The 26,274-nt window shown below is 31.0% G+C and overlaps 1 protein-coding gene across 1 annotated transcript; it reads right to left on the bottom strand.

The window, feature by feature from the left end:
• Positions 1 to 9,782: 9,782 nt before the first annotated feature.
• Positions 9,783 to 22,501, bottom strand: LOC139517699 (uncharacterized). The gene is made up of 8 exons (XM_071309003.1): positions 22,174 to 22,501; positions 21,673 to 21,765; positions 18,590 to 18,748; positions 16,062 to 16,977; positions 15,477 to 15,689; positions 12,611 to 12,666; positions 11,947 to 12,141; positions 9,783 to 10,371 (listed from the first exon to the last, which is right to left on the bottom strand). Exons 1-8 carry the CDS (start codon positions 22,396 to 22,398, stop codon positions 10,204 to 10,206), a joined length of 2,025 nt encoding a protein of 674 aa, XP_071165104.1. The 5' UTR covers positions 22,399 to 22,501; the 3' UTR covers positions 9,783 to 10,203.
• Between the last annotated feature and the right edge of the window lie 3,773 nt (positions 22,502 to 26,274).

Genomic DNA, 26,274 nt, shown 5'->3' with positions numbered 1-26,274 from the left:
CAACTACGAAACCTTTTGTCCACTACGAAACGGTTTTGTCAACTACGAAACGCATCAAAATGTCCACTACGTAACATGAGTTGTACCTTCATATGTGAAGTACTGTCTAATCTTTATCGATAAAAAATGGTTCTCCAATTCAGAAAAAAAATGAGATGTTTCTAGTATATAAAGTAAACAAACTGGAATGTCTATAGGAAACATTTAAAATTGCAAAAATATGTGTTTTTAGAAGCAGTTTCGTAGGGGACTTTTGTCCCCTACGAAACAGTACACAAATTATGGAAATAATATCATTTTAAAGAGTATTTAAGATTGCACTTTTTGTTTACAAACAGGTCTATAATAGAGGTTTTCAAAATAACTCTTGAAAATAAATTTTAGACTAGTTGATTTTCCATTTTTTTTAGGTCTGAAAGGAACGCTTTTATTGAAAAACGCCCATATACACATGAATTTTACAAAATGTTTTGGGGGTAATCTGCCATGGTAATACTGAAGATATTTTTTTTTATTGTTATTGAATATAAACAATGTGTTATTTTTCTTAACAATACAAAACTTATTGGTATAATTAATTTTCTAATCTAGCAACTAAGAATTATATTTCATTTTGTTTACTTTAAACCATTTTAAATTCATTAAAATTATTGTCCAAAATAAATCATGCAGTAAGTAACTTGTTAAAATGGCAGTTATATCTTTTTCTTTTCACTTATGAAAGTATAATACAGTAACTTTTGTATGGTGATTCTCATACAATTTTCCCTTTAGTTATTGATACTTTTTCTATTTGATATTGCATACAATGAAAGCTAAAAACCAAAGAGTTGTGAAAATAATTATTTTTATGATCATGCATAAATGTATGCCTCATTTTACACCAGGAAACAAGGAGATTTAAATCAATATTAAAAGATTTCGATTCTGTTATTTTTTCTAGAGCCATTGAAAACCAAATGTTGTTTACTTGCATCTTGGATTTTTATAAGATCAGTTCATGTTTACTGTAAGATAAAGTTACATGAAATAAGTTATTACATCTGAGCTATATTTAAGTCACCATACGAAATACTGGTTATATATTTATATATATAAAGTATCAGCTGAAAGGAGTAGGTCCAGTAAGACCCCTTTTTGGCCCCAAAATATAGCAGTTTTACAAAATTGTTAAAATTTAAACTTTTAGTTATTTATTGGAAAGTAGAATGCTTCTGCTACATAAATATTGGTGTTTTTGACAATACAATGCACATATATCGGGTACTACCATGATTAAGTCATGCTAAATTACTGAAATCTTCTCAATTTTAGCATTTTAGTTAAATTTTAGACGGTTTCCGTCTTAAATGAAAGTGACCGCATTTGTGTTCATTCTTAATATTGAAATGTAAATTGTATTTGATGATAAAACATAGCATATATAAAGGTTGAAGATGAACACAGATGCTGCCACTTCATTTTTTACAAAAACCATCTGTAAAGTGACATTTTTTGGCATATTGATAGATTTTTCATATTTAAGCTTGAATTGGAGCGTTTTTAAGGACTAGATCAGTTATAATCTTTCTCATAAACTAATTGAATCAACTGAAATCGACAACACTTAAGTGTTTAAAAAGTGTAAAAAATCTTTCGTCAGATGAACCTAAAATTTGTGGCCAAAACTGGCCCTTATTGGACCTACTCCTTTGTACTAAAGAATTTTCTTTTACAAGAACTATGGAATGTGAAATATAAAAATTGGAGATAGATCAAGAGAAAAGAAATTTTTCTAGCAGTGGAGTGATTTCAGCATAGTTTTCATTTTTGTTTGAAATGTAAACTAATTTAACATGGTTGATTAAATGTAAAACTTTCAAACGACAAATTTCCATATAAAAGAGAAATTGCTGTTATAATAAAAGTTGTCTTCATATTTATCTATTTTAGTGTTGATCTTTGTTGTTTTGTTTCAGGTGCTTACTGAACAATTTCTATAATTCTTCCCTTTATTATTATGTAATTATATTAGGAAAATTATAATTAATATTCAGGTGGGATGGCGAGAAGGATATTTTCCTCTTATATTCCACAAGATATCAAATTATATATCCTCAAAAACTAAATGTTAAAGACACAACACATCTGGGGTCTCAGTCACAAAACTTTACTCAGTACTCCGAGTACAAAATAAGTGCTTGAAACACATAATCCAGTATTCTGATAATGATTGGTTGATTCTTGAGTCTGAGTTCAAAAAATGTGCTCGAAAGTTTTATGACCGCAAGGCCTGAAATCTCACTTTATTTTCAGATTTATACCTCGAATTTAGCATAAGCAGTCACCTTAGTACCAGGATCTATGACAAACGAGATGATTTCAAATTTGAAATTATAAATTGCCTCCACCTTAGCAGGAATACATCAACTTTACCTGCGTATGGGATATACATTTCCCAATTCATTTGGTATACAAGAGCTTACAGTTGCTACTCAGACTCTTTAAAACGTCACCAGTGTCTGAACAGAAAGTTAAAGAACCAGTTTTAATACATAAAATAATGTATGGCCCTTTTTCCAAAGAAGTTCATCAGAAGATATCAAGACCTTAGATGATAAATATTCTGTATTAACTTCACAAATAATTCATGATTTTATTTGTGTTTGTATATTTTCAACCTTTTCAATTTAATCCGTTTTTGTTAATATCCTTTTAGGGTGGCTCAGTATTTATTCATCCTACCATTGTGCTATTTTGCTATGGTAATTTTTTACTCACCTGCTCCAAAGGGCCAAGTGATCTTCTCATCCCTTGGTGTTTGTCGTCTGTCATCTTTCGTTTACTTTTACAAAAATCTTATCCTCTGAAACTACAGAACCATATTTAACCAAACGTGGCTTCAACCATTTATAGCGTATATGGTTTTAATAATGTGTCGGATGACCCAGCCTTGCAGCCAAAATGGCCGACATGACTAAGAATAGAACATTGGGGTAAGATTCAAGTTTTGTTTATTATTTTGAAAACAGAGAGAAAATAAAGAAATTAAAATAAATTAGAGAAATTTTGACGAAATATTTTCAACGAATTTATTTATTTTTTTACTCGATCCTGTTCAGGGGGTTAAGATTTGCAAATTGCTCACACGTTGTCAATATAACGGAATTCTATGCGACTGTCATACAAGTTAGAGGTTTAGCGAGCTATGAAAGGTCACCATTTTCTACAAAAGGAAAGCCTGTACTAAGTCAAAGATATGACAGTTGTTTTCAACTTGTTTGGTGTGATTGAGCTGAGATGCTTTTCCGTTTTGAATTTTCCTTCGAGCTCGTTTTATTTGTTATCACAATCATAGTGTTACCTAGTGATTACAAGAGGACATATTGCAAAAATGAGTTTATCTACTTTATTCTTAAAAAAGGTAAAAAAAATATTTAAAAAACAACGAAAAAATTAACACAAAGCAATTTAAGCTAAATTACAGAAAATGGTAACGACGAGTGGAACATATCCTTTGTCGTCTGTAACTTCAAAACAAATCATTATGGTGTCTGTAAAACTTTACCTTATATTTCGACTTGCTATGAAGTATTCATGTAGTACCATTGAAAAAAAGCTGAATCTTTAGAGATATAAGAAAGAAGGTTGACCATAAAATAGTCAAATCATAAACCAAAATGAGCACTAGTATTTTAACGTATATACAATTATCTTGTATTAGGGAAGGGGGGGGGGGGGGGGGGTAAATATACTTTGTAATAAATCAATCTGATTCAAACAAACAATTCTTTGAAACTGACATTATTAAGATGCTTGATTTCTTGATTGACAACATATAAGTTACGATTGGGACATGTTTTCGACAAACTATCTTCATTCTCATGGGAACTAATTGTGCCGCTCTTCCTGTCGAACTGTTCCTTTATTCTTATGAGTCTTACTTTATACAGGAACATCTTAGGAAGAAAGAAAAGAAGTTAGCAATGTTCTTTAACTTTACATTCCGCTAAATAGATGATGTTCTTACAAAATAATTCAAAATTTGGGGACTATGTGGAACGCATCTACCCCATCGAACTAAAATTAAGGGATACAACAGATACAGTTAAGCCTGACTCATATCTTGACTTACATCTAGAAATTGACAACGAAGGTCGGTTGAATACAAAACTTTACGACAAAAGAGATGATTTCTGGTTCCCAATTGTGAACTTTCCATCTCTATATGGAACATTCAAGCCGCACCTGCATGCTCTCCCAATTACGAAACGATATTCCCGGGCTTGTATTTCCTATATGATTTCCTTGATAGAGGGTTGCTGCTCACAAGGAAGCTATTAAACAAGAGTACCAAATGGTGAAGCTGAAATCAACCCTTCGTAAATTTTACGAATGCCATCGTTGGTTGACGGTTATGAAATATCCGTTTCACTTATGATATCGGATATGTTGCTTAGGCCGTAACTACAGTCCCGTTTGCTTTTCACAAATGTAACCTACCGACTAAGACTATTGACCGGGTTTGTAATAAAATGAGCAACACGACGGATTTCACATGAGGAGCAGGTTCTGCTTACCCTTCCGGAACACCTGGTATCAACCCAAGTTTTTTGGTGAGGTTCGTCTTGCATAGTCTTTAGTTTTCTATGTTGTGTCTTGTGAACTATAATTTGTCTGTTTGTCATTTCGTTTTTTGCCATGGCGTTGTCAGTTAATTTCGATCTATGAGTTTGAAATTCCCGCTTGTATCTTTCACCCTTCGACTTAAAAGTATTATCAATTTTTACCAGATCCACTACTGGACGAGATAGAAGATATAAAATGTCTACATAGGATGGATCTGAAATAACACTTGAAGCAAGCCAATCGGTGAAGTATGTAGGAATGATTATATTCCAAACTGAAACTCCACATGAATGGAAATTATCAAATAAATTGTATTTTGTCGCTATTCTTACTGAACTTTTATTTTTTAAAGAATCATGTTTAAACCCAACAATATTAAAATATTTCCTTTAACCTTTTTGCAAAAAATAAGTGCACTTTAAAGAACCACATAAGGAAAGCCCTTTAGTATTTTCGCAGAATAGATATGTACCGATCGTCAAGTTTGACATATTACATAAGGATTTTAATCTTAAATCTTAAATCAATAACAATTTTTCACTTGAAATTGACATTTTTGTTTTATTTACAACTTAAGTACTCAAATGCTTAATAGTTTAATATCGACTGACAGCATTATGAAATTAGGTTCAATTGTATTGCTTTGGTTAACTCTGTCAATAGATTAGATCCTAAAGGTTAATTTTGAATAAAAAATACTGTGATTTTTAGATAAAAAAGATTCTCGACCAGGTGAAATGTTTCAAAACTATGTTATAAACATTCAAGTTTTTCTAATTAAACTTAGAAGCACACACTCTGTTCGAATCAATGAAGTCTCTTAGTGCAATTCAACAGATTCATCAGTGACGCTCGAACCAGAATTAAAAAGACCAAATAAAGTTCGAAGCTGAAGAGCATTGGATACCTTAAAGTTTGAAAGGAACAAATGCTTAACTTATGTATATACAGAAAAGGAAAGTTGAGAATGGGGGAATTGAAATAATCTTTTTGTCTTAAAGTTTAGATCTCAACTGACTTTCGTTGTCAATTTCTAAATTTAAGTCAAGATATGAGACACAATAAACTGTAGCGTTGGTACCATTGAGATAAATGCGGTCAACATGGTCGCCAAACGTTGACGTATTTAGTTAGAGGACATCATCTTCATAGCGGTAATAGTAGTTTGAAAATAATGCCGACTAATTTGTATTTTCTAAAATAAAACCTCCTGTTTGAAATCTGCCACATACGAATAAAGCAAACAGTAGGAACACAGAGGGGCACAATTGGTTCCCATAAGAATGTCAATTGTATATTGAAAAACGTTAAATACATAAATCAGTTTGGCCTTTTGGTGATGACGTTTTCAGTGAATAAGTATGATATGTCTCTTCTTAAAATGAGATATTTGTATCTGCGTTGGTCATTCTGTTTAATGTAATGGAAGAGCGGTACACTATTATTGTTGCCGTTATGTATGGAACAAAGTTAAACTCATACTGGCAACTCCGAGGAAAATTAAATCGGAAAGTCCCTAATCACATGGCAAAATCAAATGACAAAACACATCAAACGAATGGACACCAACTGTCATATTCCTGACTTGGTACAGGCAAAATTAAATGTAGAAAATGGTGGATTGAACCTGGTTTTATAACGCTAAACCTCTAACTTTTACGACAGTCGCATCAAATTTTATAAAATTGATAATGATGCGTGAACAAAACAAACAGACACATTAGTGTAAATGTCACAAATAAAGGGGTAAAAAGTCTAATTAGGTAGGTCAGATTTTGAAAAAGGGAACGGGATTGTAGTTACGACATATCCGATGTCATACTAAGTCATTTATTACATATTCCGTTTCTATGTATGTTGGCGTCTGTTTTTGTAGCAGTTCAGTGTTTCTGTTCCGTTATTTTTTAATACTCTTGTAATTGATGTGTTTCCATCAGTTTTGGTTTGTGACCCGGATTTGTTTCAGTTAAATCGATTTATGGCTTGAACAACGGTATACTACTATTGCCTTTAGATTAGAGAAGTAAAATATATTTTTTTATTCCATGAAGATAGAGACTTCTTAACATAAAATCTAACAGATATTTAATGTATACGAATATAGTTGCACTGTTACTCTGATTACTGGTTGTTACTTCTGACAACATAAACCGTTTCGAAAAGCACTTTTGATACCTAGCAATATCAAATTTTTGGTAGAGACAATTATGTAATTAGGGTACTCGACAGAGTGAAGGAATATCTTGGTTTTTTTTTGGTTTTTTATTTTTTGGTTAAAATTTAAAGGAACTCTTCAAAAAGAAAGCAATTCTTCCTTAATTGAGTAGTTTACTTTTTATGTTATTTACAACCGTTAAATTTGTTCATAGGGTTTTATCTGCATGGACAACATCAAACTTTTTATGAAGGTAGGACAAGAGCTCAGCAACAATTGTGTTTTGAAGATATATGTAGCAAGAGTGCTCAAAGAACCATTTGTTTTTTATACTGATTTGTAGCGCATACTAGATAGGTTTCTACTTTTTTTATATAATTTTTCACGTTTAGCTAATTGTCTGGCATAAAGCTCGACTAAATTTAGAAGATTAAGGCTTCACAAGTTGATATAAGCAAGACGTTAATTACTATTAAAGTATTATATTTTATCGATCCGTCGATCTTGCCACTGGTGGACTATAAGTTTCCAAACGTATCACTAGTGCAGTAGTCAGTGCTCTAGGAATGATGTATAGATACCTTTCTAAAAGTGTCCGTTTATAAATTAAGAAATTATTAAGCAATCAATGTTCGAAATCCTTATTGCAAAGTAACCATTAGATTAATTAGGTTACTTATTGTTTTGACCTTTACTGTCATATAACTCTTCATGTGGCTCAGTTCTTATGCATACTTTGCTTTCAAATATTTTGCTTTACGCGTTTCTGATGATGGAAAATTCATAAAAGCGCTTTGGACAAAATTTATTATACGTACAAAAGATAACATAATAATTATATTACATGTCTCTGGTATTTCTTGGTAATACTGTCATAATATTTAAATAATTAGTTAACGAAAAATTAACAGCCGATCATAGGCGGGCCAATGTTTGGAAAAGCTGTGTATCAATTTTATTTTGTATAGCAGTAATTTAGACAGCACAAACACAAACCAGTACCAAGTACACGACTGAAATAAAAATTTCGTTGTGGAAACAATTCTGATCGTAGTAAGTTCCGTGCTTAGGATAATAGTTTTTCGTATTTTGAAATGGTATTGTCAGGTTTTTTCAGCTTGTGAGTTTCAATATCCCTCTGGCGCAGTTCGCCTCTTTAGTACAAAACAATGATTTCGTAACTCCTTTTCAACTATTTGACGTCGTATTTCTGTTGAGAGACTGTATTTGTACCGTTTTGGTTAAGTTTAATATCAATCTATTAATGACTTAAAAAGAAACGGAGTTTTATAATAGGATTATACTGTTTACGATTTTTGACATCTTTGTGAACAATGATCTCAACTGAACTATTATACTGTCCGAGTAGGTTTGTTTTTTCCCTATTTTTAGTTTAGGAAAAGCCTATTCGTCTAATGAAATATCAAAATGACTGCATCTATTGATTTGATATGAAAGACAATGAGATCATAGGTATGTCAAACTGTAACTAAAATAACAAGATTCTCCATAATCATAAAATCTTTCTCATTTTTCACTTCCTCACATTAAAATATTTGAAAAGCGAATAATCACCAATTAAAAATATGTGCTGATTCATTACTAGCAGATGCCATTTTGTGAAACGAAGACTGATCAATACAGGAATTGAAATCAGTTTGTATTTTCTAGATTAATTAGAAGATCGACAATAATAAAAGTAATATGTGATAATGATATCCGACATCATCCTAGGCGAAACTGTTTATTGTAATTGAAGTATTTCCCCTAATGTAAAAAAAAAAACAGCAGTGTGCAATATATTGTGTTAGAAATTACCAGACGCATTGTAGAAGAATTTCTATAGAATCCGTATACATTATTATTTATGAATCACAAATCATTTAGTGTAAATATAGGTAAGGAACGTGAAGAATATTAGAAATACAAGAAAAAGTGTACTGACTTTATGAATTTTTGAGTATCAAAATCACTTTTGAAAATAAAATTAAAGTTACCTACCAATTTTACTGCGCCAAATTAGCATTTCGATAATATGCCAATGTCACTTCTGTGATGCTCGAGGCAAACATATTTGAATGCCAAAAACCTTATATAGACGTTGAAGAGCTGATAAAACCAATAAGGACCAAACGCAAAACTTAAGAGGATGCTTGGTCCTGAATGCTCTTCAACTTCGTACTCTATTTGACCTTTTTAATTTTTTTCGATTCAAGCGTATACTGTAGACGAAACGCATGTCTAGCGCATATACAAAATTTCAATCTTGGTATCTATGATGAGTTTATTCCAAATCCGGATAAGAAATCAGAAGTTGCGTTAGGAAAAAAAATAACGAAAAAAAGCACAAAGAATTACATGGTAATATCTGTAAGTGCTTTCGAACATATTTATATTATGTTCTTTATATTAACATAACAAATGGGAATCTATTGCTTAAAAATAACAATCATTGCATGCACATAGATTACTGTATTTTTTTAAACGTTCGAAATAATAATGTTCTTTGCTGTACGACCTTTTTTTATAAGTTGCCCAAACAGTTTATTACTAAAACGCCATATAATGCACGATTAGGTTGAGTTTGTATACCACAGTTTTCTTATTTCATGATATGAATAACAATGGCGATTAAACACATATATTATAAAAGAACAGATAACATATCGATCTCGCTTGTTTTGCTTCTTGTAGTTTCTTCGTTGATGCTCGTTGCAAGTTTCGTATAATATGGTGGGTTTAGTAATCTCACCAACTGATTTGTGGGTACTTATTTCTGAGATTTAAAAATTTCGATTTCACCAAATGTTTTGTTTACTTTCTATCATTTTTAGTTAAATTGTGAGATAAGGAGGTTCGGCGTAGGGACATGTAGTGCTCACTTCAACCTCACAGCACAAGAAAATAAATGCAACAAAACTGTGTTTATGGATATTATCTCATCAACCTTATGTCAATATTTTGCAATTGAGTCGACCTGACGGAAACAAATTAGAATCACCATAAAAAAAAACACCACACAGATTTATTTTTATTGGAAAATTTATCAAGAAACAGTAAAAACGAATCAGACGACAGAACCTTGATGAAAACAACTATTTTCATTATGGCTAATTTTCAAGGCTAGATGATCTCTTTATAGTCAACTTGCAAGAAAAAATAACAACTTAATGAACATTAAGGTTATAAAAATAAATTATGCCTTATCATAGACAAACAATATATTGATACATGATTGTGAAAATTCCAGAAATTTACAAATGAAAGGAGCTATGATTCTGATTAAAATCTATTTTACTTTTATTCGATTGTAAGCTTTAATTTATTAAGAATTATGACAAGAAAAAAAATATACGCTTCAAATTACAAATCATCTATTTTAGTTGCCTGATAAATTGAAAGACATATATCATAATACTGTTAATACATAATAGACATTTTCATAGTCTTGAATGCGCTAAATCATGACTTCGTTCTAAAATGAATGGATGGACCTTTCTCTTTGCTTGAGGCCAACACAATATACATACTGCAAGAATAAAAACACCTGAAGCTATCACAGTTAAACTTATCATACCAACACATGAGGCATCCAACATTTGTTCGATCTGGAAATAAAAATAAAAGTTTGTAAATTCATTTTAATGGTGTATGTAAAGTTCTCCTAATCTTTTATAAACTTCCTACTAGTTCATATTAAAAAAATAGAAATATTTCATATGCATATAGTAAAATTAAGAATGAAAACGGGATGGTCAAGGATAGGAAAATAGTGCAGGGCAACCAATGGGTCGTAAATGCAGCGAAACGTGTGTGTAACTTTAACAATCTGTTATTTATTGAACTATCAGATTAACCGCAACTATATGATAATTTCCTAAATTTATGATCATGTTTACCAAACATGTAACCCTTATTGTAGTAGATTAGTATAAATTAGGTATTGCCTAAAATATAAGCTTTGTGATTTTCGTAAATAAACCTGTTTTATAGTAAACAGACATCGAATGACGTTACATGACAGATTTTCAAATGACATTGGAGTCAAAATTGAGATTGAAAAAAATGGCAAGAATATCATACAGAGTTTTCAATATTTTGACATTTTCAACATGTGTTCTGTCTGTAAAGTTGTTGGTAGCAAAACTAAGCAGCCCTTCTTTGCACATTTCTAATGATGTTAATATTACTTCATTACAGTGACTGCATACTAGTTAACCAATGATAGGTCTTACTTATTTTCTTTCAGATCTATTAGACGGTCTTGGTGCTTCTTTGGGATTTCTTCTGATAAAGCCAAGTGTTCTGTTTCCTATGGCAGTCAGATCCGTCTAATGATATGTAGTTGGTTATTGTTTCTTTTGTTACTTCAAAGTAGATTTTTAAGTCTATATTCAGTGTTCGACAATGAAGCTAATACATATAGAAATTATGTATAACGGTCATGGTCTTGATATTAAAGGTGCTTTCCTTAATACTATGCATGTACTGAAGTTAAAGTTCATCTGCAATCTTCCTTCCGATTCCTCAAGAACGCGAATATCTAGGAACTGGTTGTCTCATGTGCCATTAGGACATGGGGAAGACGATGTATGCGTCTTTGAGTTTTTAGTTCTCTCGGGCTAGAATTAATGTAGATTTTGAACATGAGGGGACCAAACATCATTCCCTGAGCTGACATTGATTTTGTTCCTTGCTGGAGTATATGTTAAATTTTGGTACCCAGTTACAATAACAATGAGCATCTGTTTTAATAAGACCGGATCATTAGATGTTTGAATAAAGGTAACAAAGGTAAATGTGATAAGAATTTACAAAATCGCACCTTTCAAACAATACTGTACACTTAAATCATAAATGACCGTTAATACATAGCTGATTGTGTTCGATGTCGTTTTTCCATCGTACGCAAGTTTATATAACACAGACAGTGGAATATTTTCATGGTTATTAGAATCTTTTATTACAATAAAGAAATGCATGAGTCTAAACTTCAAAATATTATTGTCCATAATACTAGTTTTATTGAATTGAACAAAATAAAATAATTTTATTTCACTTATATATCACAACCTTTCGAGTGTCGATCTCAGCCTAATGATTTAGAATCTAGACAGCAAAATCAATGTTTTCTCATTTTATGGAGTTAAGATAAGACTCTTAAAATAAAATAATTAACTTACCCGTGTTTTAAATCTTGCAACATCAGAACTGGAAATTTCTATTCTTGATTCCCTTAAAAACGTTGAAAATGAATAATTTGAAATATTCAGTCGATATACATTATCAGTAACAGTTCCATACTTGAAAAAAGAGATTTTCTTTTGCCTGCACAGAGTCTTTCTCCAAATTTTCCCCGAAAGAGGTTCTATGTCAATCTGAAATACAACATAGATTCGAAACTTCATAATTACACAGAGATAAAATTCAGAATCAAAAAGGGGATTGTGTCAAAGAGATATTAAATACACACACACTTTGTGCAAATGAAAATATGATTGTAAGAATGCTGGATAAGTTGATAATAGCTAATACCACGCGGAGTGAGAACCAATGCTTGAAATGTTATTTATGACAATTAGGATTTTATTCTAATTCAGGTATTTCAAAAAAGATAAGAAGATACAAAGGAAACAACTAAACGAACTTCCAAAAAACTGGAATGGTTGGATGACTCTAGTGCCCAGGCGGGGTATTGAGTTACATCTCAACATATGGTACCCGTCAAAGAGACACTTTCATGTTAGCTTACAGACGATCTATAATCATTAATTGATAGTACATTGTTTCGTAAACATGAATTGCCATTGATAGTGCATATATCACAAATATATAAAATATACTTACAAATGATTCAATAAAATTACAACATGGAACATCAGAGTTTAATGGACATCTTACATCTGAAAAACAGTATTAATTCTGAATTTTGTTTGTTGTTGAATTACCGCATGTAACCCTTTTAAACGAAACGTTTAAATATTTAACACTGTGGGGGAAACGTATCTGCATGTTCTTCATAGTAAAGATGCTGTAAAACGTAAAACTGGTAAAATATTTGCTTCATTTCATCTTAAAACAACCCGCTAGAACTATCATGATTATGAGGTTAAACTACTTATTAAACAACCCATATCTCCAGTAATCAAAGATACAAGGGTTATGATAAGTACGCCAGAGGCGTATTTTGTATCACAAAGCTCGTCAACGGCCCTCATAACAGTTTGAAGCGAAAAAATAACAAAAAGGAAGAGCTTTAATAAAAGAACATATGGAAATGTCCACTTTAATACATTCACCAAAAACACAGGCCTATTTTTTGTACTTTATATTAGAAGAGTTCTAATCAAGTTCGAATCAAAACAGATGAAAACAAATCAAATACGAAGTTGAACAGCATTAAAACCAAAATCTAAACAAAACCTGTGCCAATTCAGGCTAAGACAATCTGTTTAAAAGAGAGGCGAAAATATATACCAAAGGGACACCCAAACTCATAAGTCGAAAACAAATGGACAGCACCATGACAAACAAAGAAAAAGACCAAAATACAAACAATAGTATGGAAAACACAACAAAGAAAATTAAAGACTAAGCAACACAAAACAGGGATGATCTCAGGTGCTCCGGAAGGGTAGGCAGATTCTCAACATGTGCCACCAGTAGTGTTGCTCGTGTAAGTACAAAACCGATGATAATTCTAATCGATACAGCATTTCTGGGGAAAATGAGGACGAGATAGAGTTAACATCGATTGAAACATATCTGTCAGCATCTCTGAAATAGATATTTTTCAGTCAACTAACTCATGATGGCGTCTGTAAAATATTTGAAGGGATGATTTTAACTTCACCTCATGGAACTCTTGGTTTAATAACTTCCTTATAAGCAGCATTCCTCTATCAAGCAAATCATGGTAAGAAACGCAAGCCTTGTAATATCTCATGAATTTGGAGATATATAATACATATGTAGGCGCTGCTGGAATGTTGTTACATAGAAATGGTAAGTTTACAATTGTGAAGCTAAAACACTCTGTTGTCGTAACGTTTTGATCTCAACCGACTCTCATGGTCAATTTTTCCATGTAAATCAAGCTGTTATACAGACTTACTTGCATTTGTTGTAATTATTTTCGATCTATGAATTTAAATGTCCTACTGGTATATTTTGCTCCTATTTTGTATCCTTTATTTCATGTTTAATAAGATAGATTTGATCAAATTTTGATTCTGAGGTTTAAGGATAATGGCAGCTTATTTTCATTCTCCATAAGATGCCTCATATGAATAAAGGAACAGATCTGCAAGTTGAGGAGCACAGTTGCTTCTCCTGGGAATGCCGATAATAGGTTAAAAAATACTTACTCATAACGTAATAAATATGTCATCAAATAAACATCAAGCACTAGATAATGTCAGTTTCAGAGAATTCTTTGTTTGAAAAGGAGTGAAGTTTACAAAGTACTTTTTATTCCTCCCTAAGACAATAACGTTGACCATTCTTTTATATTAAACAAAACACGACCAACTCTCAATTTGTCTTTTAGTTTGGAATAGGAAATACGTAAAATAATGTAAAGTGTAGAAAAGTCCTTTTTTTTACTATTGCAAGATGAAAAGGTCTTAGATTGTATTACTTCTTTGTTGTTCTTTTTTAGCTATGGCGCAGTCATATTACTTTTGACATGTTAGTTTGAATGTCCTTTTTAGTATACTTTGCATCACTTTAACAGATCTTTGTTATCTGATTCCCACCACCTGAAGCATAAGTAGTTTCAGGATAACTTTAAATCCCGGCTTTGATAACTGATATAATTGATGTGGTTGATTTAAAGCATTTGCAGAAACAAAGTTCAGTATAAACTAATATTCATTCCATCTTATAGTTAATATTTTTTTTTAATTTTTCTGTCCCCTTTGCAACATTGTCTGAGAAAACAATTTGAAACAAATATCCTTATCTTACATGTACAATGGAAGCGGATTTAATTCCATAATCCGTATTAGACACTAAGGTAACGAAAAGTGTTTGATTATTCATATATTGATCCACTTTCAAAATTAACACAAGTTTTAAGCATATTTGTACTATTTGTCAATTACGAAGTATCAATCATATTAAGACTTTAGGGTAAGAGGATCTTTTAAATTTGTTTGATTTTTAGCAGCTTGATGCTTACTTCACCAACAACGACAATCTTTTTTTTTTATATTTTTCTGCAAAAGAGAACTGTATTGACCTTTTAGACTGTTATATGACTGAAATCGTTATTACACTCTGGTTTATATAGATATAGGAAGATGTGGTATGAGTGCCAATGAGACAACTCTCCATCCAAACAACAATTTATAAAAGTAAACCATTATAGGTCATTTGTTTATCTAATTAACGTACATCGTCAGTGTCATCCTGTCTTTGCAATTCAATAATCAAGTATTAAGAAATGGCAATTAAGTTAAATTATACTATGACGTCTGTCTGTCTATAAATGTAAGGAGTGGCGGAATTAAAAATACACTATCAGTTTTCACCTACCATATTTCGTATTGGTGAATTAGGATATTATTCAGAAACTAAGGTTAAAGCTCCTAAAACGTGCTTACATTTTTAAAGATTGAATTACCTCAACTATAAACTTTCATGAAGTATGTATTTCTACTAGTTTTTACCATTTTAAAAATTGATATTTGCAAGTGTATATTTTCCTTACCTGAAATATATTTGAATAAATTAATTCCAGAATATTCTATTATCTTATTTTGTTTAAAATATACTGCGCACGCAAACTCTTCACTAAAATGAAGGAACGAGTTAACAGCAGGCGTTTGACTTGTACATGTTTTCAAATCTTCCAACGGTTGAATGAAATACGTGTTATATATGCTGTGTTGGTTCGCTGTGGAAATATCAGAATTCTGATAATCTGGAATATAAAATCAAATTTGTTACATTGTAGCACATAATTCTTACATTATATTTTGTTTCTGTTGCAGACAAAGCATATCAATTTTTGCCGGGAGGATATTGCCATGAACTAATTGAAAACCATATAAGGTTTAAATAAAGCCCCTTCCATCCCCTCGGAAGTTGCCCTTTGTATCAGCCTTGATCTTATCCAAACTTTAAAAACACAATTAAGAAGCACATAATTGATTACCGATAAAATCATTCCTTTTCAGAAACTATTTAAAAAAGAAAACAATTGAATTATTGAATAAAGAATAAATTTTGACATGATGGAAAGAAGTAATTCTAGTTTATTAAACTGTACTGTTGTGTCCCATTATAAACTTACTGTATAGCATCATATTATTGCCCGAGTGTCTGTCTAGAATGCATGTCGACAACCTGACAGACAAACCAAACCTCTGGCTAACTTCTCGAGTCATATTTTTGGTCAGTTCACCATAAACATAACCGGAAGAAGAGTCGTATCCAATGACCAACTCTTTTATACTTGAAATTTTAAACAGGTTGTTGCGGTGCTCTATGGCACTCCAGTTGATAACTTTATCATATAAAGAATAAAAAACAAAATCTTTTAAAGTCAGTAGAAAGTTTGATATATAAACATTATCCAACATAAGCGATCTACAATCTGTATCATTCGTAAAACAAAACAACTCGCTTAACCATTCTGTGACACTTAGAAAACAGTTAATATTAGATTCATTAATGCTTTGTATGAAGAGTAGTAGTCCACAAATGTTTCTAAAATTATAATATTTTAAATTGTTATCTTCAAAAGATGGATATAAAAGCCCCGGTGTAGAACTGTTTAAAATTATAAGATGCTGTGAACAAGTATTTGTGTGGACAAAAGTTCTGCAGGTTTCCGTAGTTTCTTGTGTTAAAGGTAAACCCATCACTTGTGCTGAGGAGAGAGTGTTATACAAGCGTGTCATTTCAGTCTCAGAAAAATCAGTATTATTTCTGATGTTATTTATCATAATTTTCTGTTCAGTATCATTTTTTCCAATCCAGCGACCAAAGGAAATGTTTTTAACTAGATGATCCATACTATTCTCTGTATTTGCAGTGTTGTTTAATAATCCTAGCAAAGAAAACACATTCTCAGAAATATTTGTTTGACGTACACTTAGTTCTTCTATTTTTGAATTGATCCATTCCGGAATGTTTCCTAAGAGATAATCCTCAGAGCTTTTAAACGTTCCAATTTCTTCTATTTTTTCTGTATCGAGCATTATTATCTAAAAAATACATAATTTGTGTAAAAATTTTAAAAGAGTGATTGTTCAATCGAAGTCTTTTTATTTTTAATCATAAGCATTTGACTATGATCGAATAATATACATAATAAGTTCATAAGAGTATTTATTTTCCATAGTCACATGTAAAGGACTGTCAAATAGCAAGGATATATTATTGCCAAAAAGTTGTAACAAAGGTTACACATGTTAAATAAAGTGCGTTGAAATCAGGTCCAATAAACAAATATATAACGATGTTAAAGCTTGAACATAATATAGGAATAAGATAATGTGATATGATTGCCAATAAACCACTCTCCACCATAGACTAAATGACATAGAACTGTATTTATATATCAATTAGTATACTGTTCATACAAAATAGTTTGACATGTGAAACGTTGCTAACAAACCATAAAGTATTTGTATATTTCCAGTTAAGTTCAACGTTGCTCCATGAAATAAGACTGGTGTATCTAGATATTTTTTGTAATATAAAAAAGGGGCGAAAGATACCAGAGGTACAGACAACATCATGGCTAAAAATGAAACCAATCAATGGACAAACAATAGTACTCAAAGCATAGAAAGCTGTAGACTGAACAACACTGGCTATGTATTTCGAATTTCAATTCAGAGTTGACCTTCTCGTATTAACAATCCAATTTTGTATTTTGAGACTTGCTTGACATATTGCAATGAATCATATCTAATGTTGAAGACTGTATGTTGACATCTTTGGACTTTAGGTTAGGAGTATTGGTGTCGTTGAATTACTATCTTATTGGCAAATACCTCATACCCCTTTAGGCAATATATGTATATAAAGATAATTGTTATAAACAATTGTGAATATTAATTATAAGAAATCGCTTACACAAGGCAACTGTTTACTGGTACGGTGGTCACAAGAGCCTTGCAATTTATAAATAATGACCACGCGGGACTCAGCTACAATTCATATTAAATGACCAAATGGGACCAATAAACGTACAACTGTCTTTTATGCGTCATAAATTATTCATTTAACAAAGTGGCCTACATGAACAGATTTTTATCTAGTTCCAACCGATGATAAATATACAGATACCAATCTCAAGTACGGAGATTCAGTTCTTGTTACTAACATCATAACATAATTTTATTTTCTTGAAATTGATTTTCTGGCACATTATGATCGCAAATTAACGTCATTCAGCTAATTAGGCACTGCGTCTTAAATAGTAGATAAGTTCACGAAGAGTTTATCTGTAAGATTGTATAATATGTGTATCTCATACATTTTATTAATACAGTGTGCCACATGTGTCTATCTTTTTCTTTTTTAGTTCATGAACTCAAACGAAAAGAAAAAAATTTAAGAAAAATATCAGAATACAATCCCTCCCTCTTTGTTAATACATGAGATGAATTTTGCAAAACAATGTTTTTAGAATTCCCTGAATAATTGACATTAATTTCTCTATATAATTAGGACTGTTCAATTTTAATAATAAGTGTGATGATTAACATTTCTCTTACGCTTTATAACCGAATTGGTCATATTTATGAAAACTGCTGAACTTTATTTTACAGATATATTGTAAACGACCACTAAAGAATTTTAACTCACCTCATCGCTACTTTTACAGTTTATACCACATTCCTGTTGCGTTTTATCTTCATCAAAAATGAATGAAATTAAGTATTTGAAGGAAACATATCCGTCCCTGAAAACAACGTTCACTTTTCTTGCCGTCTTTTTATAGATGTAAGGACCACATTTTTCAAGCTAAAACATTAGAGTAGACTTATTACTGTGGTCCATTAGCATTTCTATTCCTTTGCTTATTTAGACTAATTATGTTGACGACAACAATCAAAAGCTAAAGCATGAATGCTTTAAGTATAAACAAAAATATTTTCTCTTCTTTCTTATAATTGACGTTGTGATATATTCAATGTTGATATATATGTGTTGTAATCAAAGAATTAAAGATTAAAGAAGTAATTTGATTAACCATAGTCATATCCATATCTAGAATTTCATATTTATAGCTGTCTTGTTAAAGCTAGAAGAGTAATTAGAATTAAAATTGAGAATAATAATGGGGAATGTGTCAAAGAGCCAACAACCCGACCAAAGAGCAGAAACATCACAATATCAGTAGCTGGCCTCAAAACAAATATGTGTATTAGTTCAGTGAAAGTCGACTTTACAAGTGTTAAAATTAATTTGAATGCTTTTATATTTACTTCACTAATTAAAAAAATATTTTTTTCCATTCGTTAAATAGAAGAAACTTGTCATTAAGTGTTTTCTTTCATTCTTTTCACAATGTTACTCATGATATACTTTATCATAATTTTTTTCCAGCAGGTTATAACCATTTAATCTTCTAATGGTAAAAAGGTACTCTAGAAAAGTTGACGAATTGATAGAATAGAGCAGCCCAATCATGTTTGAATTTCACATTTAGATTTAATAGTTAATAACACCATAAGAGATATTATGGAAACAAACATGCAGACAAAATATTGTAAATGTTGCGATTAAGATTAAGTACTGTGAGGCCGTTTCACCTGTGTCAGAACAGGCGAGTCGTGAACAAAAGAATAGTTACTCTTTAAGAGATTAAGGTTACAAAAACAATAATTTGTTGAATTTGGTTATTTTGAAAGTAAAATAATATATATGTTTTAATAACAAACTATGTCTTTAAGATAATTTAACGATACTTTTTTAAAATCTTTGTGGCATATAGATTTAAAAAAAAAAGAAGGGAAAAATCATGTATATTCAGAAACCAAAACGTTTTGAATAGTAAAATTAAGAAAGGAAATGGGGAATGTGTCAAAGCGACAAAAACGCGATCATAGAGCAGACAGCAGCCGAAGGCCACCAATGAGTCTTCAATGTAGCGAGAAAAACCCGGAGGCGTCCTTCAGCTGGCCCTGTAAAAAAATATTTATACTAGTTCAGTGAAAATGGACGTCATAATAAACTCCGAATTATACAAAAGAAACTAAAATTAAAAATCATACAACACTTACAAAGGCCAGAGGCTCCTGACTTGGGACAGGCGAAAAATTGCGGCGGGGTTAAACATGTTTATGAGATCTTAACCCTCCCCTATACCTCTAGCCAATGTAGAAAAGTAAACGCATAACAATACGCACATTAAAATTCAGTTCAAGAGAAGTCCGAGTTCGATGTCATACCAATATACAGGATGTTGCTCCTAGTCTTTGTATGACATTTCTCGAACATTTTCAACAACAAAAGTCGGTGTGAACATAACAAATTTATTTGGCGGCGACTAAATTTAAATTTAATGCGTTAGGTGTTAATTTAAGATAAAGTATAGATGTATAAAAAAAAACATACAATAAATGAGCAGCGACTCTTCAAACTGACAAAGAAAACATATAAAACCTAATAACCATCATGAAGCATTAAATTCGTTGTACTATAACTATTGAGTTAATCCCGTCTTCTAATTTTCCTTTTATCTTTAAAGATATTGTTCTTGTTTAATTGAAAAGGGCTTTTAATGTAAGATTTATTTATCTACGCCAATTACTGTTCAAAAGAAATTAAAAAACATGTCATAAAACCAGACATAAAACCAAGGATTACAATGAAATTAATAGCAACGCTAAATGAGGCTACATGTCCTTGATCATAATTCGTAAGAACAGGGTTAATTGTTTTATTAGACTGCTGAGGTTGTTAGTATGTTGCGGATTTCTGATATTCTGCACATAAAAAGGATGGGAAACAAAACACGAAGAATAGTTATTTACATTCACAACGTGACTTCGACAAAAAAATTATGAAAAGAACTAAAACGTCATTAAAAGATTCAAATAAGGACGTGTGAAAGTTTGTATATTTCAGTAGAATTCTCCATGAATAGTATAGAATTCTCCATGAATGGTATAGAATTTTCCATGAATGGTATATAATTCTCCATGAATGGTATAGAATTCTGCATGAATGGTAGTAACTCCCGTCTTCACGATACGTTATTGTCTCTAACAATGTTGTAAAAACAACAACTTCATTCGGCGTATCGTAAATGATTGTGATATATTATCAAATGAAGATAGAAACAGTTTAATAGTTGTAATTTTGCATCCAATTATTGGATATTTATATAACCCTTGTGTTTCTACACCATGAGTATATCTCTTTTTATAAGTATGCTATATTATTCATATACTACTTAAACACATCTAAATGTGATTACAATAAGAAAACCAAATCCTAGAAACCCTTTCAATTACGAAATATATACTCCATCTTCCGTACTAAATATTCAAAATCATAAGTCGAATATAAACAGACAATGCAAGGACAAAAAACGACATAAGTACACAACAACTAAGTAACACAAACCCAGACAAATCTTAGGGTGATCTCCGATGCTCTGTTAGGGAAAGCAGATTCTACCCTACATGTGGCACCCGTTATGTGAAGGACAATACCGAAAACTATCTCCAAATGTACTGAAATATTTTCTTCTACGTCTCGAAAATAGTTGATCACCTTATGATATAATGGTAAATGCAGAATTGTAGCATTAATTATTCAGAATATGAGTCTTTAAGAAATTTACATTATTCAAGGATAAATCATAGTATTACATCTTATAACATAAACACGCATTACACTATGTCCATTATCAAACATGTATGTATATATCTACTTACACTAGGAACCGCACCACTCAATAAAATATTGTGTCGATTTGTAATATTCCAAAAATATAGTTTTTCATACCGTATCCATTGTTCATCAAATTCCTGCAAGAAATGAATATTTGTTATTTAAGAAGATCCTATTTATATCTGAAGATACAAGTGAAAGGTTTAAACCACAATTTTCTTCAAAAGGAAATACCTGTACCAAGTCAGGAATGTGACAGCCGTTTTTCATTCGTTCGATATGTTTGAGCTTTCGTTTTAAATTTTTCTCTCGGGATTTTTTATTTTACTTTTGAAATCATATTCGCTTTAGCATCTACGTAGTTGTCGATTCATTATTGTTTATTTGTGTTTTTCTTTATTCCCTTTCTATTTATTCTGGGAGTGAATATTGAACGACAACATTTACCTGTTAGCTGTCAATCAACCAATTTTCTATTAGGAAATTAAAATGGAAAACAGAACATGTGCTATCAATAACATGTTTGTAATATTAAGTTTCCTTACCCATTGATTATAATGTGAATATTCTTCACTAACAACACACTGGTCTTCTTTTATTCTGTCTTCTACGAATCCCGGAAATTTAAGTCCTACAATGAGTCCAATAGAAAGTACTATAAAGGCCACAAATATAACACCAATTCCTAATATTCTAGACGACATAGGCATTGTTTTAGCATTTTGCTCCAACGACTCTTTTGCCTCTATCCAAAAACTACGATTTGGCATTTTAAAGGTCCAATTCGAATTTCAAGAAACAAAATGTCAAGAAAACAAAATATGGTATAGAATAATTTGTTCTGTATAACTCAAACATCTGCTAAACGTATATATATATATTTATATTATGTACGTGTTATATATACACGGTTCTTGTCATATTATATGCCTTCGGTTGTAATTTGATGATCAGCAGACGTAAATCCGATTGCTTCAGAACAAACTGTTAATGATTTGTGTAGTCGATTTCACAATAATAAATTCCAAAGGACAGACTCTAATCGACATCTTTATGCTCGTTTTCCATCTTCAGTGCGTGTTTTAATCTAGAACCGTTTCTTTGAAGAGTCATTAAGATTCTTGCTTCTCTTTGAGTAAATTTAATTATTTCACAGAACTCCAATACGAAAAATTCAATCATAATATTATGACAATGTACTTGAAATCTATAGGTCGATTCTATTGGCTCGTAATTTTGTTTGCTTTCTAAATACAATTTACCTTAAATTGTTATGTTTCATATGAATGTATAAACCGAGATTAGCATTTCTACTTCATTTTCCGAATTAGGGATGATCATAACTAAAACATCCATCTGGATATGGGTGGATAATAGAACAAACAAACTTCTTCCTATGTGTCACGACAAAACAGCATCAAATCCACTAATTTAAAGTTGCACATTGATATGACAACTAACTACGAATTTCTTAGTTCTGCTGGTTTGTAACGGTATCATTTTCAAGAAGTTTTATTTTGTAATTTGTTTTGTTTATAGTAATGATGATATTATTTTCTAAAATTGATATTCGTAAATTAATAAATTTGACAATAGAAACGGTGAGTGTGTCAAAGAGACAAGAATTCTACGAATGAGCAGAAAACAACCAAATACCACCAATGGTATTTTTGTTTGATGTAGGGATATCACCTTCTAAAGAAGTTGCACAATGTTATGATGTTCTATGTTAAGGATTTTGTAGTTATATCACCTTCTGGAAATACAGAATTGATGTTCTATGTTTTGGGAATGATCACACGAAATGCAGCACAGTAGTTGGATGAACAAACACTCTAATATTTAATCCAATAACATGTAGTCACATACAATACACACATTAACAGTATTGAAACTGTGTAGTGAAAAAGTTAATGTTTAAAACTTCTTTCCCCTCTGTTCCCAAAAATAACTTGGACTCATTTCTCTTTCTTCAATTTCCACCATTTTATTTTCTTCTTTTTTTTTAGATGTTTGGCGGGGGTTGACGCGATATGTTTTGCTGTAACTTGGAGGTAAAAATAACCACCATATCTTTGAGACCAATTAACCGAGGAAGAAGTCGTTCATGGTAATAAAAATTAAGGAGTTTTGGAACTTTTAAAGCTTTCTTATAATATATTACTATATCTTGTCTCGTCATAATAACGTGACACACATTTTCTTACTGGTAACAAACAAAAAGTTATACTGAGGTCAACTGTTGCCTGTGAAGTTAGAATAATAGCTTTCTTATGTTTTCTTTGTTTATCACGCGAAATTTATTTGATGAAAACTGATAGTATAATATAAATTCAGTCATGTCTTACATTTGCAGACAGAAAACATGTTTGTACAAATAAACTTTACACACACATTGCTACCAACGTTACTGCTGCCTTGTTAGATCCTTGGTCCAGAATCTTGATAATTAGTTTTAATTATTGCTCACACTTATTTGATGTTACAAATTCCTATTTCATAAGATATGTTTATCGGATTTCAAAGACAAGATGGCAATAATGATGTACGTAAATTGGCAAACATGTAAACCAGTGTAATAAGATATTTCGAGATATCCATCAAATTAAAGTTTAGAAAGTCATAACAATTCTCTTTTTCGTAAATATAAAACAAACATGTTGACGTTGATTGGGAGGTACGTATCCGGATACAATAATAAAACATGAAACAAAAAAAATGGTAGCTGTAAGATACACCTCCCCCAATGGTTTAAAATGATTTGTAGAAATAAAACAAGTACAATAACATGTGTTTATATTTATTCAAAAGTGGAACGATATGAAAATAACTCACAATGTAACAACTTTCGTTACCTTAGCGTCTAGTGTGTCCCTTGTACATGTCAGATGGGGAGATTTTTCAAATTGTTGTTTTCTCAGACAATAATGAAAAATGGACAGGAAAATTGAAAGGATTGTTAATTTCAAGATTTAAAGAAAATTAGTTTATACTTATAAACATGTATAAACTGTTGTTTGTTTCAGAAAATACTTTAGATAAAAGCGCTTTTGAATCAATAGCACCGCGTTTATCAGCTTTCAAAGGATGGCTCAACAGTCATTGTGAACCTATGTGTTCTATAGGCGTTTTTGATACTAAAATCTTTCCAAAGATATGTTAGTGTAAATACACTCTAAGACTATTTCATCTTTCAGTACTATTACACACCTATATAATTTATGTTCTCGAAGCACAAATGTAGGTTTTTCTATGTTTTTGCAATTGTAACACTATAACTGACAATATATTTTGAAATGAAATACTGTAACAAGGAAAGAGAAAAGCCTACTGAATTAATAGTAAAATAACGACGAACGCGTGCTGATGACGAATGTATTAATGCGATTATCAATATGTTTCATCTAAGAGTATTATATGTCTTGCTTGACTATAAATGGAGTTGCGGATCCACACATCTTTATTATGTGGAGTGATTGGTTTAACCTTGGAAGTTTTATATCAAAAATATATTACATCCTTGATATCAATATGTGTTTGTTTACTAATTATGATAAAAGTAGAGTATAACATTACACCAGAATTAATGTAAATCAAAATGATGAAAATTGAGCTGCTTTAGTCGAAACATAGCGTCATATTAATCTTAGACATGAAATCATCCATTTATCTTAAAAGACATCCGAGCACTGGCGAGATAAAGAACAGCAATACAAGCAATATTAAATATTCAATACTTGGATATGCCAATAGTATTTGATAGGGTTCTTGTCTCATGTATGACATATTTGTTTCTTCCATTGTATTTCGATATTATTTTTTCTGTTGCTTTTTTGTATACAGTAAACATTAAAATCAAAAAAATGAGCGTACATTTTTTTTGTTAACATTTTTTCAAATTCTACAACATTTCAGGTAAATATGAAAATACGAAGTTATAAATCACTTATTTTCATGAAACTTGATTGAAAGCTTGCATGTAACACACCATTAAAAACCTTATGGTACGTTAGCATGGTACATATATGTAATTATTATGACAGAACATAAAACAAATCAATTGCCTTATATTTTTCCATACCATTACCAAGGTAAAGGAAGGTATAAATCGTAAAACTCTTTAAATTGCATAGTAGCTTTATATCTGTACAATCCGTGTATAATTATATCCTATTCATGAACATCTGAATCTTGAAACTATCGTAATGAGACTAATATAAGAATTTTATGTATGTATTTGTCAATAAATATACAACGTTTTAACGCAAAAGGAAAATGTCTTGCAATAATTGTTACAAATAAAACCAAATGACAATAACTTTCCGTCTTAATTGGAAAAGATAAGAAATATGACGAATATAGAATCCACTTAAATCAACTCTTGCGACATTTTTATTCTACCTTATAAAACTCTTGTTTAATCAAGATAATACATGTATAGGTTGAATTCATAATAGCACTGAATTCACTTTGATTTAAAGGAATGCCGATAACATTATGTTTTGTTTTTTGTTTTTCACTTTGCATTCAGATAATTATAAAAGTAACAACATGTTATTTTATACGAGCAACACTCAAATCGTATAGTAAGCTATACCAATCTCGAGACTGGCAAAGTTTAAGAAATTCAAAGGAGTCTGACTTAA

The sequence above is a fragment of the Mytilus edulis genome, chromosome 3 (genome assembly GCF_963676685.1).
Source record: "Mytilus edulis chromosome 3, xbMytEdul2.2, whole genome shotgun sequence".
In the NCBI taxonomy this organism is placed as follows: domain Eukaryota; kingdom Metazoa; phylum Mollusca; class Bivalvia; order Mytilida; family Mytilidae; genus Mytilus; species Mytilus edulis.
Note: the sequence above shows the minus strand (reverse complement) of the source record. Positions and strands in the feature narration are given on the sequence as shown.